Genomic DNA, 17,301 nt, shown 5'->3' with positions numbered 1-17,301 from the left:
ATGGCGGCGCGGCGGCGCTGAGCGGCTCCGCCATGGCCGAGCTGGCGGCGGCGGCGGCAGCGGAGGGGCCGCCGCGGGGCCGCACGCCCAGCCCGGGCCCCGGGGGAGCGCCGGGGCCGCCCAGCCCCCGTGCGGCCGGAGCGGCCGCGGGCTCCGGTGCGGCGCTGTCCCCGCCCGGCGCGGCCCGGCCGCCCGCCGCCGCCTCCAAGTGGGTCCGGCTGAACGTCGGCGGCACGTACTTCGTGAGCACCCGGCAGACGCTGTGCCGGGAGCCCAAGTCCTTCCTGTGCCGCCTCTGCTGCCAGGACGGGCCCGAGCTCGGCTCCGACAAGGTGAGGCCGCGGCGGGGACCGGCCCCGGCAGTGACCGCCGCGGCGGCCGGTGCCGCCGGGGAGCAGCGCCCCGACCCCGGGGTATGGGCTCGGTGGCAGCGCCGCTGCCGGTGTCCGCAGGGCCGGCCCCCCTCGGTCCCCATGCACGGCCCTGGCCCCGCGGCGTGGCGAGGCCCATCTCCCCGGCAGCCACGCTGCCGTGTTCCGCAGGGCACACGTTGCTCTGGCACACGCCATCTCCTCGTCCCATGGCCTGCCCCGCCGTTACATGGCTGCCCGTATCCCCAGGAAGCGGGGCTTAGGGTCTGCCCAGTGCCGCTGACAGCCGGGTGCTGCAGGCACGATGCCCTGCGTCTCGGACACAGGTGCCCCTCAAGGAGCAAACCAGCAGCGCTCCCATGGTGGTTATAGCAGGGAGGAAACAAGAAGGAAGCTTTCCTAGAAATAGGAGCGTGTTTTTGGAATCCCATATTCCGCTTTGCTGTCATAAAGATCACAGTGCGTGCTCCTTATGAGCGGACAGCTTGGAGCTCATTGCCATTTGGCATGAGGGTTTTACAGACCCTTGGACTTGCGGGTTTGCTGTAGGAGCTGCTGCACCAGGTTTTGTCCCCGTTTTGTGGGTAGGGCAGAGTGAGTCTGGTCTTTGGGCACTCTGTTCAGAGCTTAATGGAAGGTGCGATCAAAATCGGAGTCACTGCTTCAGTGAGTAAAGGAGGTGATGTTTCAGAATGTCTCTTTTGGTCTTTTACTGCTTTAGGGCAGATTGACTGCCAGGAGGAAGGATGCATTAAAGGGGGGTAAGGGAGTGATACCAAAGAGTTCTGCACAGGGTTTGTCAGTGCTCCAAAGCTGGCTCAAGAGATGCTTTTGGTTGTGAATTGTTGGTTATTTAACAGCTATTGTGTTGCTAGAGACGTGGCTGGTGCATTGCGTGTACTTCCAGTAGCAGAAAGGAGGAAAAAAGAACTACTTTAATGGTTGCATTCTGTTCGCTGGAGCTGAAGATCCAGTTTTCCTCCAGAGTCCCCCAGTTAAATGAGCCTGGAAAACAAATTTAGGCAGAAGCCAACTGCCAGCGTTTGGTTCTTGTTATTGCAGTGAAGAAAACCTATGTTAAGCCCTGCTTTTCTCTCCAGATATATAAACTCCATGTGTAGAACTGGTTAATTTGAAGCATCTACGAACATTCTGAAGCTGCAGCATTTGTAGCAGAGTTCAGATACTGAAAACAGAAACGTTGGTTTACATGTGGTGTCACTAACACACCTTTCACAGGCCGAGGAATCCTGGTTCTCAAAAGGAAAACTGTTGTATTTATTGTTTTCAACTGAAATGATTCTTTGTTTGGTACCACTTACCCATCCCCTCTTCAACAGGACGAGACAGGGGCGTATCTCATCGATAGAGACCCCACCTATTTTGGTCCAATACTGAACTACCTCCGACACGGGAAGCTCATCATAAACAAGGAGCTTGCAGAGGAAGGTAAGAGAAGAACACTGGGGAAGAACTGACAGGTTCTTCCAGCCTAGGAGCATGGAATCTGCGGCACAGCCCATTCAGCATGTGGGATTTTCTCTGGGATGGATTTGGAGTCAGGAGCAGCTGTTCCATCCTCATAGCAATATCATCTCCATCCTACCCTGTATAAAGTAACAGAATCTATGTCTGCTTTTGCTTCCTTCCTTAGGGGTACTGGAAGAAGCTGAGTTTTACAACATTGCATCTCTCGTGCGGCTGGTGAAGGAGCGGATACGGGACAACGAGAACAGAACCTCTCAAGTAAGCACGGGGATATTTGTGTTTCTGTAGCACAGCAGGAGGACAAGTGTGGCTGTCAACACTTCTAGTAGCAGTCCTTTGGTTTAGCAGTTATCTTTAACTGGAAGAATGAGTACTTTCAAGTAGATACATGGCACAGCTAAGAGAAAGCATCCATTATGGTTCCATAAGCACAGAACACTGAACCATCTTGTTAGTGTTGTAGGGAAGGACAAGGAAGAGTTGAACAAGAGGGGTCAGGAGCAAAGCTGGGTAGCTGTAAAGCAAAACATACTGCTTGGGTAGGTAAAGAATAGTTAAAACTCTTCCTTCCCTAAACCATTTTCTTCCCTTTATATCAGTCTGAGGCAATGTTCCCCATTGCTGCTCAGCTGATAACACATCCAATAGATTCCATTGCAGAAGGGAAATGTTTTCAAAATGCAGTAAATGGCTTTGGAAGCCAAAGAGGTTTTGCTTTTAGTAGCCCACATATGCCAACCGCATGTACCTGTTTTAAGAATCAGCTGGGTGGTCAGAAGGATGGACCCTCAGGGCTCAGACTTCCTCAAATGACAAGACAACAGAGCAGGAGATGCTAGTATCAAGTTAGAAAATGAATAAGCATAACAATTACTAACCTCACACTTATTTTTCTTCTCCCTGCCTTAGGGACCTGTGAAGCATGTGTACAGAGTCCTGCAGTGCCAAGAGGAGGAGCTCACACAGATGGTGTCCACTATGTCCGATGGGTGGAAGTTTGAACAGGTACTGCTACCAAAGAACTGCAGAACCCCTTTGAAAGCTGCATGTGGAATAAGCAGAGTTTGGTACTGAATTGCACTTCACACTGCTCTGCTCTTCTGAATAAGCAGCCTGAAGAGAGCAGCAGTCTGCTTTGTAAGGTAACTGAAAGGCAGAATTCACTCAAACTGCAGAGAGATGCAACTTTCTCTCCGTGTTTTCTGTATCCTTGTCAAATCCCAGAGCAGGTCTTCCCTTCTCCTGCATTTCATCACATAGACCAGGCCCTGGTGCAACAGTTTAATACAGGAAAATTAACAGAGTCATAAAAAAATACAGCTCAACTTTTGTGGAAGCTCAAAGCCACGACTCCTGCATTTGCTAAAGAGGCACTGAGTGACAGGAGAAACGCACTTCCTGCGGATGCCTTTCTAATGCAGCTGGGTTTGGGGCTAAGTGTCACTGAAGTTGCATATGGCATTAGTTCCACATTTGGTTTCTAGAATCAAATACAGTCCTTTCATTTAAGAGGGTATCGCTTGTTCATATGTATCTGTTCTGTAATGCCTGAAAACTCCTATTGCATTGTGGAGAGTTAGCCAAAAACTCTTGCCCGTGTGAGCTGGTGGTGACGTGTCGTGAGCAAGAGCCTGTAGCTGCTTTATGGAAGTGCAGTTCTCCAACAGCCAGGTTTTGCTGTCCAGAAATTGACTCAGCAGAATTTGCCTTTCACACATGCATGCGTACAACCCCAAAAGTAGACCCTACACAGGAATCTGCACCCTGACATCTTTTCTGGTCCTGCTTTTCAAATCTGTAATGACAGGGTCAGGACATCAATTGTAAGCAAATATTACTGGGTTCCCTTCCAGTTCCCTCCCTCCACATGCACAACCTTTGCACAAATCCACACCAGCTTCCTTCCTGCACACTGCAGGCACCAGGAACATTTCCTGCATGTTCTATTCCAGCACACTCCCACCCTCAGGAGCTGGTTTGCCCTCCCCAGGACTCACATTTCAGACATCCCCAAGGGCAGGAACGAACAGGACAGACAGATACAATGCCTTGGTCAGGACTAGACCTCACACAGCAACACAGCTTCTCTGCGACTTTGAGGTGGCCCAGACTAGGTCACCAAGTGGGGACACGGCAATGGTGCAGCATAGGAAGTGTCTGCTGCTGGGAGGCCCATTGTAGCTGCAGCCTGTTGCCAAGGTCTTGCCATGATGTGCAACCCTGCATGTCTTCTACGCTACCCCAAATCGCACCACTTGGCGTGCTGAGATGTGTTAGGAAAGACAGTAACAGATCTATGTATTGGGAACAAAGAGAGCCCGTTGCTAAATCTTAGCCTGGATGCCAATGATTGAATAGAGCAGATAATTCGCTTTCTGTGCTCTTTGGATCCAGTCACTTTGTAACACCAAAATGACCAGTTCAGAAAGCTGGAGGAAAGCCAGAAAAAGTAAAAGCTGTTGCAGCATCATTTGTCAGGCTCGGGCTCTCCGAGGAGCACGTGGCCTTCCAGGTTCTCTGCCTTGTTCTATTCAGTCCTGCTTAAATCAGGATGGAATAGAAATTTGCTATTTTAAACAGAAATCCATTCTTGTGTCCCCCTACAGCTGCATAGTCTAGAAAACTGCTGTCTTTATCGGTAGAGGCTTTGTTGAGTAAATAACTATTTATGATTATATGAGTCTGTGTGTGGTATTGAAATATCAAAGAGATTCAACTCTAAAAACAGGAGCAGGGAAGCAAGAGGAAAAAGATAAAATCCCTTTATAATCCTATGTCGATCTTTTGGCATCAGCACAAACATCAAAGCCTGTTTAAAACAGTACTGGAGGTCAGGCAGTTCACCAGCCCCCCAAGTGTTCCTGCAGCTGCACTGTAACCACATAGTCATCTGTCTCAAAGATGGAGCTGTCTCTTCTAAAATCCATTAGGACATGGAGGTTAGGGTGCACACTGAATATTAAAGTTTCCTGGTATACACAATTGATACAATTCCTATTGCTTTCTTCAGATTACTTAGATTTGTTACCTAGAAAGCAGAACTGAGCAGTAAATGATAAATTAGCTCTGCACTCCAGGATGTCCTTTTAATGTAATAATGATAAATGAGACAGATGGGATTTCTTGGATCCAGTCCAGACCCCTCATCACAACAGTAATAGAATATAATCCCATTTATACAGATATCAACTCCATCTTGACAGCATCTACATAAAGAATGGTGCCGGTTTGCCACATGTCCGCTGCTTAATCTAACATCTGTCTGTGGTAAAGAATTGCCTTTCCAGCTTTTACACATCAAAGTGACAGGGCAAGTTGAGAGCAGAGAGCTCAGTGGAGTCTGAACCATGAAGCCTGCATTGCCCTCCCCGTGTCTGAATTAGCTGGATATTATGTGTAGGAAAATATATATCTATATCTAGCAAAATATATCTATATCGCTATATAGCAAAATAAATATGGAGAGGAAAATCTATATGATGTGTCTTTTTGTGCCCTCGGTGATTCACTGGGCCATGTTCTGTTGTGTTCAGCATTAGTTTCAGGCTGGAATTTCCTCCTGTGCTCCAGGTGCCAGCAGAGGGCTCTGGAGCTCGGCTGTGCCCCTGCCTTGCACACACACACAGCAAAGCCCATGACACAGAAGGCCACGGGGAGACACTTGAGGTCCAGAATAGGTTCCACTGGGCACTTGTACCTCACAGAGCAATAGTGGGAATAAAGCAAAAGTCAAGACTTACTCATATTCCCTTGGTTATCTCCCATTGCACAGCTCATCAGCATTGGATCTTCCTATAACTACGGAAATGAAGACCAGGCAGAATTCCTCTGTGTTGTGTCCAGGGAGCTCAACAATTCTACCAATGGCATTGTCAAGGAGCCGAGCGAGAAGGCAAAGGTGAGGCATCTGCTCAGAGGTATTGGCTTGAATTCCCCTTTGCGAAGAAAAAGCTGTACTTACAGTAGCAGAGCCATAAGTTCTGTGTACCAGCTTTCCTATGTGCTCCTCTGCTCATGATCGTTCCCTCTTGGAAGATGTTATGTGTTACTGACAACAAGAGCCAAGGCTGTATGTTTCAAATCAAGACAAACTGGAGAGAGAGACTTGGAAAAGGCAGCCAGCATTGCAGGGACCTTTGAGACTGGTCACATTTTGTGCTTGAAGGATGTTGCAGGGAGAGACAAACTCTCTTTTCAAGCCACTCTTTTTTCCCCCCTGGATAGCAACAGAAAACATCATTCTTAACTCCTGGGAGGCAGCTAAGCAGGATTTCTAGAGAAGGGGCTCAGTCTGCTTTAAGCAGCCTGTCGTTTGTTAGACTTGTAGCATAGAAGCCAGCAAGATACTCTCACGTTACTCTGTCTCCTTTCTCAGCAAAAACCAAGGACTCTGAATGTGAACTTCTGCATCTAAACTTGCCCAAGGTGTTTATAGAAACCCTCTTCTTTTCCAGATTCTTCAGGAGCGAGGATCCCGGATGTAATTCCAGTGTCCACTCCGTTAACACTCCCAGATGTCAAAGGGCAGCCCAGCTGGGCAGAGCGCCTCTCCGCAGTGCAACCTTGCCCTTGTACAGTAACCAAGCTAATGCAAAGCAAAGCCGAGCCTGTCCTGCCAATGGTGAATAATTCTGGTCATAACCAAAGGCTTTCCTCTTACCCTGGAAACCTGGGAAGGAAGAGACTTTTCCAGTGGGATGGTCCTTTCCACAAGTATTCGGTTTCTTTTCTTGGCCAGCGCTGTATTGAGTTTCTCCACCAGCAGCTGGGCCACATTCCCAGTCGGAGCCTTTGTGAAGGTTGCTCAGGTCCATAGGCCCTTGGGATCAGTCCCACCTTCCACAGGCTGGTGCAGGTGGGAGGATCTGTATTTGAGCTGTGCCATTTCTTGCACCCAGGGCTGCCACCAGGAAGGCGCAGGGACCTTGCAGTGCTCCCCCTCCTGATCAGCCACATCCTCCCCAGATCAGAACAGGGCTTTGAAAGGAGGAACAAAACAACCACTCCTAAAAAACCCCACACAAACTTCTCCATTCTTGCTTTGTATTTGTTCCTTGTTCAATTCCTAAGAGCTAAGTTTAGATACTAAGGGGAGGGGAGTTGTATGTACACCTTACTTGGGTCTCACTGTTAACACTATTTCATACGGGCTCCTGGTGTTTCCCAAAGCCCATCACTTCGCATGCATAAACAGAGACCTGTGTTCACCCAGAGTAGTGATAGAGTGATAGTTGTCCTTCACGCTTCTCTGCTGAAGAGGAGCAGTGACATCTTCCCCTCCAGCACCCTGCCATGGCCATATCTTAGCCTGGTGTAAAGTCACAAGGTTAGGGACTTGTTGCTGCCAAGTTCAGCTTTGCCTTGTTTGTCTCCAGCAGTGTGGGCTCTCTGTCTCCTTCCTTCTCCCCAAGGGAGGGCTTCAGGCAGAATCTCTTTTGTACTGTAGCAAGCAGGTAGGTTTGTTTTAACCCCCGAGATCCTTTGCGGAGGAGATCCCCTTACTTACACGCAGTGATTTACCTGCAGCCCCCTCGTGTCCCCACCTTTAGGAGATCACCTCAAATTATAGAGGGGCAGCACAGAGTTGGGGGGGGGGTTGGTGAAAAGTTGCCAAACTGTTGTAATGTTTCTTGTCCAAAGTGATGTGTCAACTTCTGTGACTTTTCTTTCCTTATTTTGTTCTGAATGCCTTGGATGGATGTGCAAAATGTTCGTTTGTGCCTCTCTTGGATTCTGATCTTAGCCAAACTGCAGTCACTGGTTCCCCTCTGTTTAACCTGTGCCATCCCTAACCAAGGGCATGTCCCTCCTAGTCTGGTAAATGGAATTACTTAGCAATTTGCTGCATGTTTTCCCCACTTTCATCCTGGCTTTGTTCTCTGTAGCCCAAGGGTCCAAGCACTTGGATCTCTTTGAGTCAAGTCCCAAACTGACATTAAAGCGTAAAGCTTCAGAGATGCTGGAATTCACAGACACGGATAAGCTCAGAGCAGTTGGTTCTCAGTAAGGTATCAGAAGATTCCTCACCTGGACTGAGGAGTTGGGCTCCTTTTTGGAGGACTTCAGCTACCTGTGGTCTCCTTAAAGCTTTGAGATAGAATTAGGCAGGCTTCCCATCTTATCACTTGTTGCTGACAGGGCCTTGCAGCAGCGTTACTGACGGTCCAACAACCAGTTCAGCAAAGACATGCAGTGAGGACACCAAGTGACACCACTGCACTCTGCCTCTTCCCACTGCTTCTGTTTGCCATCTTGCCTATCCCCTCCCATCCTGCTTTGCCAATGTACCTCCTCCAGTGGAGGCTTTGCCTCATTCTCAAGAAAGGTTGATTATCTGTGCTAGTTTAATCCTGGTAACAACAGACTGTGCCAAATGTCTTTGAATGCACCTTATGTCAGTTACAGGCTGGTGAAGCGCAGCTGGCTTGCCATCACGCTGAAGAACCCAGCTCCTCTTCTGCTCTCCATCTTCCCTGTTTATAATGTGGTGAGATGGTGCTGGTGTGATTAGACCGTACACCTTGGCTGGGCCTAAATAACACTGTGATGTGTGTAGAGATCTCTCCTCTGTCAGTATCTTGTAGCCTTGCTCATTGTCCGTCTGTGCTCACAGCTAAGAGGTCAAGAAGCACATGTAAGCAAGTTAGCAGCCTAAAAAAGCCCTTGAACACTCTCATCTGTCTTCTTTCGTTTCCTTAGAGGAGGGAGTTTCTGGGAACTGGTCAGGAAATCCCAAACTAAAAGCAACAGGAACTGGTTGAGCTGCTTTTGTCACATCAGTGCCAGTTGAGCACCTTGCTGTTCAAGCCGTGGAGCTCAAAGCAGAGGGAGGCTTTCTCTCCAGTATAGCTCAAGTAGTTAACAATGACACGTCCTTGCTTGTTTGTATCACCAGAAATGCCATCCATGGGGAAGCTCACCAGAGCTGATACAGGAGTGATGCCCTCACTCCCTGTTCTGAGCCGCAGAGAGCCTAAAAGTTCCCATTGCCAGCTAACAGAGGAGCTGTTTAACTCACGTGCACAAGACTTTCAGAGTTGCATCTTGCTTTTCCCTTCCGTGCTGCTTTCTGCAGTGAGGATGTGCCAGGGGATTGAAGACTCTGGGTTCAATTGCAGGGTCTTTAAACTCAGCAAACCAAGCTGATGGTAGGAGACCAATCGGTACTGGACACTGGAGTTCTTGGGTGATATTTAGGACCAGGTACAAATTCCATCCAGAGCAGGTACATTCCCAGGAGGATTTCTCCTTTCCCAACTGTGCTTGGTCACCTTTACCCCGAGACCAAGGCTGGTCTCTGCATTATGCACCAGTTGCATCCCTTCTGTGCTCAAGATGGGGCTTTTCCTTCCATTGCCTATCACTCAGTCACAACTATATCAAAACTAGCTCCGAATTAGGGTGAAATATGTCCCATTCACTCCAAAACAGGTAGCGTATTGTGGCGAGTAGGGTAGGTGAGCAGGGGTAGATCTACTGGATATCTCCGAGCGCTTGTGCCTCTTGGGAAGGTTCATGTTCGAGTATGAGCCCTGGCAATGGCGAGTTCGACACTTTGGGTTTTAAACACATTCCCAGTGGCCTAACATTGTCCCATTATGGCAAGGCTGGAAAGAACCTCTCCAAGTGTCTTTGTCTCTGCACATTTTTAAACACAAAGCGGTTTTACTCAGGGGTGACTGAGTGGGCTGAGGCAGAGGGGGCCTGGGGGGGGGGCTGCGGGGCGCTGGGCCGTGGGCTCCTCACCTTTACCTGCGAACCCGGAGGTTTTGTACAGTTTGTGTCAGTGCCCTTTGCTACCGGTTCTCTTTGGTTATTAAATGTGTTTGAATAACAGGCGAGATGCTGTGAGTGATTGAGCGAGTTCTTGGCTTTCCAATAAAGAGTCTGAAATGGGTTTGAACCGGTTGAGCTGAGGGGTCTGCGGCTTTCTCTGCATCCACACGGGTGGATGCTTGTGGGGAAGGAAACGTGCGTCTGCCTCCATTTATAGCAGTGATTTGCTAAGAGGTGGATATAATTAGGTTTGGGAGTCCTTGGTTATTTTCAGAGGCCAGGCTGGACAGAGACCTGGGTGACACCATCTAGTGTGAGGTGTCCCTGCCCATGGCAGGGGGTTGGAACTGGGTGGTCTTAAGGTCCTTTCCAACCCAAACCAGTCTGGGATTCTCTAAAGGCAAACTGCAGCATCTTTCTGGTTTTCTATTATAGAAAAGAATCTCAGCTTCCACATTTTATCGTTTCCACTGACAGCCCCAAGCAAGCAGAATGTTAATACGAGCATTAAATGTGAGTAGCTAAGAAAGGAAAATGCCTTTTTTTTGTCAGCTTTTGTTCGCTAAACCCTTACTCAGCACTGGACCAGCACACATAGCAAAGGTCTGGCTGTTCAGACACCTTCGTCCTTCAGAAGGGGCATGACCAGCAGGTGAAGGGAGGGGATTCTCCCCCTCTGCTCTCATGAGGCACACACATACACTCCCCTGCATTTCTGCTGGGGTCTCCAACACAAGGATATGGGCATTTTGGAGCGAGTCCAGAGGAGGCCATGGAGATGCTGCAAGGGCTGGAGCAGCTCTGCTCTGGAGCCAGGCTGAGAGAGCTGGGCTGGGGCAGCCTGGACAAGAGAAGGCTCCTGAAGGGGAGACCTGAGAGCAGCTCCAGTGCCTAAAGGGGCTGCAGGAAACCTGGAGAGGGGCTTGGGACAAGGGCCTGTAGGGGCAGGCCAAGGGGAATGGCTTGAACCTGCCCGAGGGGAGACTGAGATGAGCTTTTAGGCAGAAGCTCTTCCCTGTGAGGGTGCTGAGGCGCTGGCACAGGGAGCCCAGAGAAGCTGTGGCTGCCCCATCCCTGGCAGTGCTCAAGGCCAGGTTGGACACAGGGGCTTGGAGCAAGCTGCTCCAGTGGAAGGGGTCCCTGCCTGTGGCGGGGATGAGCTTTAAGGTCCCTTCCAACACAAACCAGTATGGGATTACCACAAGAGACCGACACTGAACACCCGCAGCAGCCTGCAAACAGCTCTCCAATACCCCACAAGACCAAACACACATGGTTCTTGCCATCACCAAGGCAAAAAGGGAGTGAACATGAGAAAAGCAACTGCAGTTTCTTCAAGGCAACTTCCTCTTGCATCCTGAGCCTGCATCAGCTGCGGGCAAGAGGCTGCCCTGGGCATGGGCATTAGCCCAGAAACCCAGAGGATGGTTTAAATCACTGCTCTATTACCACCACTTCTACTACCACACACACAGAGCTGCCAGTGGTTGTGTCCTTAGTGTGACTGGGGATTTTAGCTGAGATTTAGTTCTTCCCTGTTTACACAGCATTGCAGCTCGAATGCCTGAAACAGAGGTACCAGCAGACGGAGAGGCAGCGGGGAGGCAGAGGCAAACCACAGAGTCAAGCTCTGGTGGTGCCAAAAGGTGGATAACGTCGACAACTGAGGCCCAACATGGGGAGAAGGAGGAGTTATAAAGACATAGGGATGGGAAAACAGGGATTCACTCAGTCTTTTGACTACAAGTGGCTGTTGCTGCTGTGGCTGCTCTGAAGCTGCCCTGCAGGCACCGTGCTGCCTCCATCCCCACCACAACAGGAGCCTCCAAACAGAGCTGCAGGGGGTTGAGACAACCCCAAACCCGGGTTTAGCACCAACACAGCGGAAGACGACGAGACTGTTCCCCTCACAGGGGCAGAAACCACGGCTGAGCCAAGTCACCACATAGCATGGGCTCATCTAAGAGCCTCCCTGCCCCATCCCCATGTCTCTGACCGCAGGTCTGGGCTGCAGTGAGCTTGCCCAGGGCGAAGCCACGCTCAAGCGCTGGCAGCATCTTGGGCAGAGGCGGGAGCTGCCGGGCTGGTCCTGCTGGCACCACCTGTGCGTTCATTCACATTGGCAAGGTAGGACTTGTCAGCAGATGGGAGCACAGATCACATCCAAATCACAGCTGGCGTGCCAGGCCTCCCTGCTCTCCACTGCAGGGCTGCCCTATACAGCCGCATAAGGACACCCAATGCCACATCACCGGGCAGAAGACACAAGTGTCACTCAGTGGTTTCTGCTGAAACCACAGGCTGGAGCTGCCAGAGCTTTGCACCTTCCTTCCCTTTCCCATCAAAGCCTGTGCAATGCATTTAGCTCCTCTTAGAAACCATTCCTTCTCACAGGTGATGCCCCAGTGTCACCCAGCAGCGAGAGGCTGTGCAGCATAGGCAGCAGCACCCTATGTGGTCATTTTTACCCTGAGTAAAGTAACCCTATAACCAGCTCTCAACAAGCAGATCCTGCTGTTGCTGGGGCCAAAGCTGAGCTCTCGCTATTGCCAAACCCAGGCTGCTCTAGAAGGGAAAGAGAAGGGTGGTTTGCTGCAGAAGTGGCCTCAGCACAGGGTTAAGGCTCTTGGCTGGGTTTGCCCCAGCACCCCAGGCTGCCCCAAGTTGTGGGATACCCAGTGCAGGCACTGCGCCATGGACAAGCAGCTCCTGCGAGCAGGAAGCTCCATCCATGGAGCTGCACCACGACCAAGGCAGAAGGTGGATGGTGGCACAAGAACACCCAGTGAACTCCGTACCTGCCCACGGCAGGATTCGGCCCATCCTACCCCTGAGGGGCAACTGAGGGAAATGAGTTCCCCAGGTGCCTTCTCCAGGTGCTTGGGAGGAAGATGAGTAACAAACCCTGGCTGAGATTTTCCGATAGCCACAGTCAATAGCACACACATCCCAGCTGCGGCAGAGGGGTTCAATACCCCTTCATCAGCCTATTCTGCATCAGAAGGGGCACAAAAGGAGCAACCCCACATGACAAGGAAAGGCTCAGGCTCTGAGCCCTCCTCCCACCCTGGGTTAGGGCCACTTGGCTCCCCGTGGCTGGGGCTCAGCTCGGTGCAGCACAGCAAACCTGCCATGAGTCACTGGAGCCGCTGCCAGCTTTGCCTGCGGCACCGTTCCCTTGTTTTCCTGGCCTGCCCGCTCTTGTCTGTGGGCACAGGAAACCCAAGCTGACATCCAAGGTAGCAAAGGGGTTTAGCAGCACGGAGACGCTTATCAGCATCCCACTGCTCAGCACGAGGCGCCAGCAAAAGCAATGGAAGCTGCTGCCGCTGCATCTCCCCTCTTCACACATATATGGGAGGGGGAAACCCAGTGGTCCAGAGGTCTGGCCACAGCCATAAGGGCATCTTGCACACATGCACGCTCTTCTGCTCTGCCTCAGGCTCTCGCACAGGGACAAGGTCAGTTTGTCACTTACCCACCCCCTTCACCCAGAGCAAAGCCATCACAAGCCAGGTCTATTTGCAGCCAGAAAGCCTGCAGATGTTTTCAGCCCAGCTCACTGCCTTGTTTGGGAAACAAGGACCTTGGCCATCGCCATTCACCTTGATCTGGGTTTGAGGCAGCCACTGGAGGTTTAACCCAACTTCCACATGGACGAATAACCCACAGGTACCCTCTCCCTTCCAGGGCTGGAGCAATATGGGCTTTTCTCCAAACCACAGTAAAGAGGAGCTACAAACCCCAGCAACTGTCTTCAGATTGTGCGGTAACATAGACAAGGGCATCAACGTTTGACCCTGTAGCAGTATTCCCTGTCAGAAGCATCCATCCTTCCTAAGAGCTCCCCAGATGTCAGGAGATGGGAGCCCCATACAAGCCCATCATTGGCCAGAAGAGCGAGTTGACATCAAGTGCCATGGGTGTCCATCAGACCCTCCCTGAGCTGAGCTCCGTGGGGCTCTGCAGCACCAAGAAAACCCTTGGGGAAGGTGAGCACCTTCCACCCGTGACTCAGATCAGGGCAGCAGCTCCTGCAGCGCAGGCAGGAACACACACACGTGGTCCTAATGCATTCAAATGGCAGTGGCTAAAGATGAGGAAAACTGTGGGCAACCAAGCGAAGGGTCAGGCCCTTAACCCAGGCACTGAGTTCAGGGTGCTGGGGAGAAGCAGATGAGTCACTGAAGCGCTAACAAACACCTGCTGAGCAGTCACCCTCATCCTAACCATTCACTGGGGTTTCAGCTAAAACAAAATGCAGAGAAACATGGAAAAAGGAAGGGGGTGGTTGTATTTGCCAAACCAAATGGGGTTTACCCATGAAACAAAGGTTAAAGGATACATTCAGCTGTTTGCACGTGATAACATGTCCCTGAAGCACACAGCGACCTGCACTTCCCAGCAGAATGAAGAGCTCCTGCCTTTCTTTTCAAGGCATCACAAAGCTGAACCATCACGATCCCTCTGCGTGTGAGCAGGAAGAGCCCCTGTGTTGGCACTAAGGTGCTGGCTCTCCTCTCCTGCCCTGTTGTGACTTCCAGGTATCACCTGCACCTTGCTTGGAGCGACTGTCCTTGGACAAAAGACAGAGGAGAGCAGGACCAGGCTGGGATAACAGCATCTGCTGGGAGCAGCACAGCCAAAGCTGCTTCTCTTGGCCGGCTGGAGCCCGAAACCTGCTGGGTTCCTAAAAACCCAAGTTGTGGCTTCACACTTCAATCCCCAGCAACCTCCTCCAGCTCCAAGGATCCAGCCTCCACCAAGGGAAACACTTCTCAACCTTTCAACCATTAAACCCCTTATTCCTCATTAATACAAGCCAAAGTAAAAGAGAATGAAGAGCTTGATAGACAAGATGTGCTAGAGGGAACACCACACACCACAGCACCCCTACGTGCCAACCCATGGGGGAGATGGGCAGCAGCAGGGTTAGACTCACCCACAGCTGCAGCACCCTTCTCGTGCCACATCCTCATCTATCGCACGGAGGTTTCATGCAGCCAGCAGTAAGGTAACTCCATCTCTTCAAAAGCTCCACTTTTCAGGACACCTTCCTCATCCTCACAAGGAAATAGCTGCCAGAACAGCACCAGCGGCTTCCAGGTGCCCTCAATGACCAGGTTCTAGCAGAGACCTCCATCACTTGGGCAGCGCTGTGCCAGCACCAGTCCCACTCTGAGGGCAGCACCGGGCAGCGCGGCAGGTCAGGGTGTCACACATGAGCCAGTGACCATGGGGACAGCAGCAAGGGCCGGATCACACCCAAACCACCTGCAATCACCCACCAGGGTAAAGCACAGGGACAAGCCCCATCTCGCTGGATGCCTGCGAGCCCATGGGAGCTGTCAGTGCATGCCCTGGTGCCAGCTGCCTCCTCAACCCCCGCTCCCCATCTCCATGCCAAGCAGCGTTATCCCCACTACTGGTCATTAAACACGGTCCCAGAGGGGGAATGTCTCACCTGGTGTTGTTACACCCAGGTTACGGCAACGAATGAGCACAGAGCAGCCAGGCAGAGCCAAAGCCAGTGCAGGAGAGCAGAAACCAGCAGTGAGATGGAGCAAAGCCTGATCTAAGGCAAAGATCTGGACTTAAATGCAGCTGGAGAGCAAATGGGGTGGAAGGGGTGTGGGAGGAGGCCCCAGATGGGGCTGATCAAACTGATCAGGACCCATCAGTGCAAGCAGGACCCTGATGCCCTTTGCAGGCAGAGGACTTGGGAGTGATGCTGTGAGAACTGCTTGGGAAACTCCTGCTAAACCAGGACTTCCCCATCCTTGGCACAGCCCCGTCCGCTCAGCACCAGCAGAGCTGCTCCGCAGGGGTTGTTCGGATCCTGCCTCAGTCTCAGGCCAGGAACGTGTTTTGGGGTGTTCCGAGGGCTTGGTTTCTGCTGGGCCTGGTGGGGTTCAAGGGCAGCAGCAGAGCAGGAGGTTAATTCGGTGTGGAACAGGAACAGCCCCCAGCTATCGCTCTGCAATCCCGCAGCTGAAATGTCATTTAGCTCCCCTTGCTTAGAGCCCAAACCCAAACAGCAGCCAGCTTCCTCCCCAGGATTCACTCCGAGTCAGGCCATTCACTAACCTGGATCTCTGGAGCAGATGCAATGAGCATTTCTCAAAGCGATTTGCAGTCGCTGGGCTATTTGCGCTTTGGTTTCCACATGGTCTGCCCCAAAAGAGCTGCCGAGCTGGGGACTGGCTTACAGATCTGTAACATGCCAGTAAGGGCATGCAGAGAGCACAGGACCTACGGCCCTGGGCACAGCCTGACCCCACAGACACAAGCCCATAGCATCAGGCTGTGCTGCAGCACTTGGGCCATTGCTTTAATCAGAGCCAGATGTGGATTCTCTGCTGTCAGCCCAGTGGGTGACCTTGGAAAAGTCACCTGGGATAGAACACAACTGGGAGAGGATGGCAAAGCAAGCAGGGTCTCAGGATGACAAGGTACTTAAAAAGTCACTTATAAAGGTATTTACCAGAGATGTGCTTGGCTTTCCGGCCCCCAACAGACCGGGTGACCGCAGAAAGCAGTTTAAAACCACCCGTCTCTGTTTACAGTAAACATCTCCCTTGTGTGCATGCAGCTTACTTTACACATTCATAACCCCTATGTCCAGCACACACCGGGCTGAGCTGGGCTGGCAGGAGGATGCTGCTGGGCAGCAGGGCAGAGACCTAATGTACCATGAACCTCTCCATCTCCATCCCAAGCGGTTGGCATCGCCTGGTCTCCGAGCACCCCTCCAAGCCCATCACTTGGGCAGGGGTCCTGTGTCCCCCCCCCCCCACCAGCCACCCTTCTGGATTCCCCACTGGAGCATCCCTCCTGGGTGGCTGTAAGGGAGAACTGGGCCACTCTTCTCCCCATGGAGGTACCCACCACGCTGCAGGCTCTCACTGAGGATGATATATGGACATCAACATCATCATTTGCAGGCTGAATATAAACCTCTTCCTAGGAAGTGAGCTACATCAATGCCCCAGGCCCTTGTGTTTCTCAGCATAAAGGGCTGCTTGTCCCTGCAGGGAGCAGCATCCAGCAACCCTCATCCCAGCTGGGGGAAACTGAGGCATGGAAGAAGGAGGGAAAGACACCATGTGAGCACTCCTGGTCTGCTGCCATAAACAACTACAAGGGCTGCTCCATCACAGCTTGGGGAACCCCAGAAGGTCTTGGGGGTCACTGGAGGAAGACGAAACAGCACCCAGCCCTGAATGAGAGGGAATCATCACCAGTGACTGGCCAGGAAGAAAGACTTGGAACCTGCAGCACGCTCCCCCGTGTCCTGTCCATGGCACCCCTGCATCCCGGGCGCGGCGTGGGCTGGCAGAGGGAAGCACCTTTGCACATCCATGTGCGCCCAGGGCAGCAGTGTTTGCAGTAGGCACCCAGCCGTGGTTATTGCAGTGAACTTCAGTCCCATTCCCAACACCATCAGCATGAGGCGGTCACATGCACGGGAAAACCCGTGTCCCGCCGATGTCCCTGCTCTGTCACGTTCACTGCTCGACACCAGGAGCAGGGCTTGAGGAACAACAAGCCCATAGGATCCCCCCCCCCGCCATGTCTGCCCCGTCCATCCGATGTGGTCACCCTGGGAAGGGTTAAAGCTCGTTCTGCGGCGCTGCTGGTGCTCCGTGTGGCACATCCGGCTGAG

At 51.9% G+C, this 17,301-nt stretch overlaps 1 protein-coding gene across 1 annotated transcript; it reads left to right on the top strand.

Annotated features, from left to right (window-relative positions):
* Positions 1-32: 32 nt before the first annotated feature.
* On the top strand, positions 33-9,762 carry KCTD2 (potassium channel tetramerization domain containing 2). The gene is made up of 6 exons (XM_065693272.1): positions 33-332; positions 1,712-1,820; positions 2,026-2,117; positions 2,769-2,864; positions 5,632-5,757; positions 6,314-9,762. The coding sequence occupies exons 1-6, from the start codon at positions 33-35 to the stop codon at positions 6,341-6,343; spliced, it is 753 nt and encodes a 250-aa protein (XP_065549344.1). The 3' UTR covers positions 6,344-9,762.
* Positions 9,763-17,301: the final 7,539 nt, after the last annotated feature.

The sequence above is a fragment of the Lathamus discolor genome, chromosome 13 (assembly GCF_037157495.1).
Source record: "Lathamus discolor isolate bLatDis1 chromosome 13, bLatDis1.hap1, whole genome shotgun sequence".
In the NCBI taxonomy this organism is placed as follows: Eukaryota; Metazoa; Chordata; class Aves; order Psittaciformes; family Psittacidae; genus Lathamus; species Lathamus discolor.
Note: the sequence above shows the minus strand (reverse complement) of the source record. Positions and strands in the feature narration are given on the sequence as shown.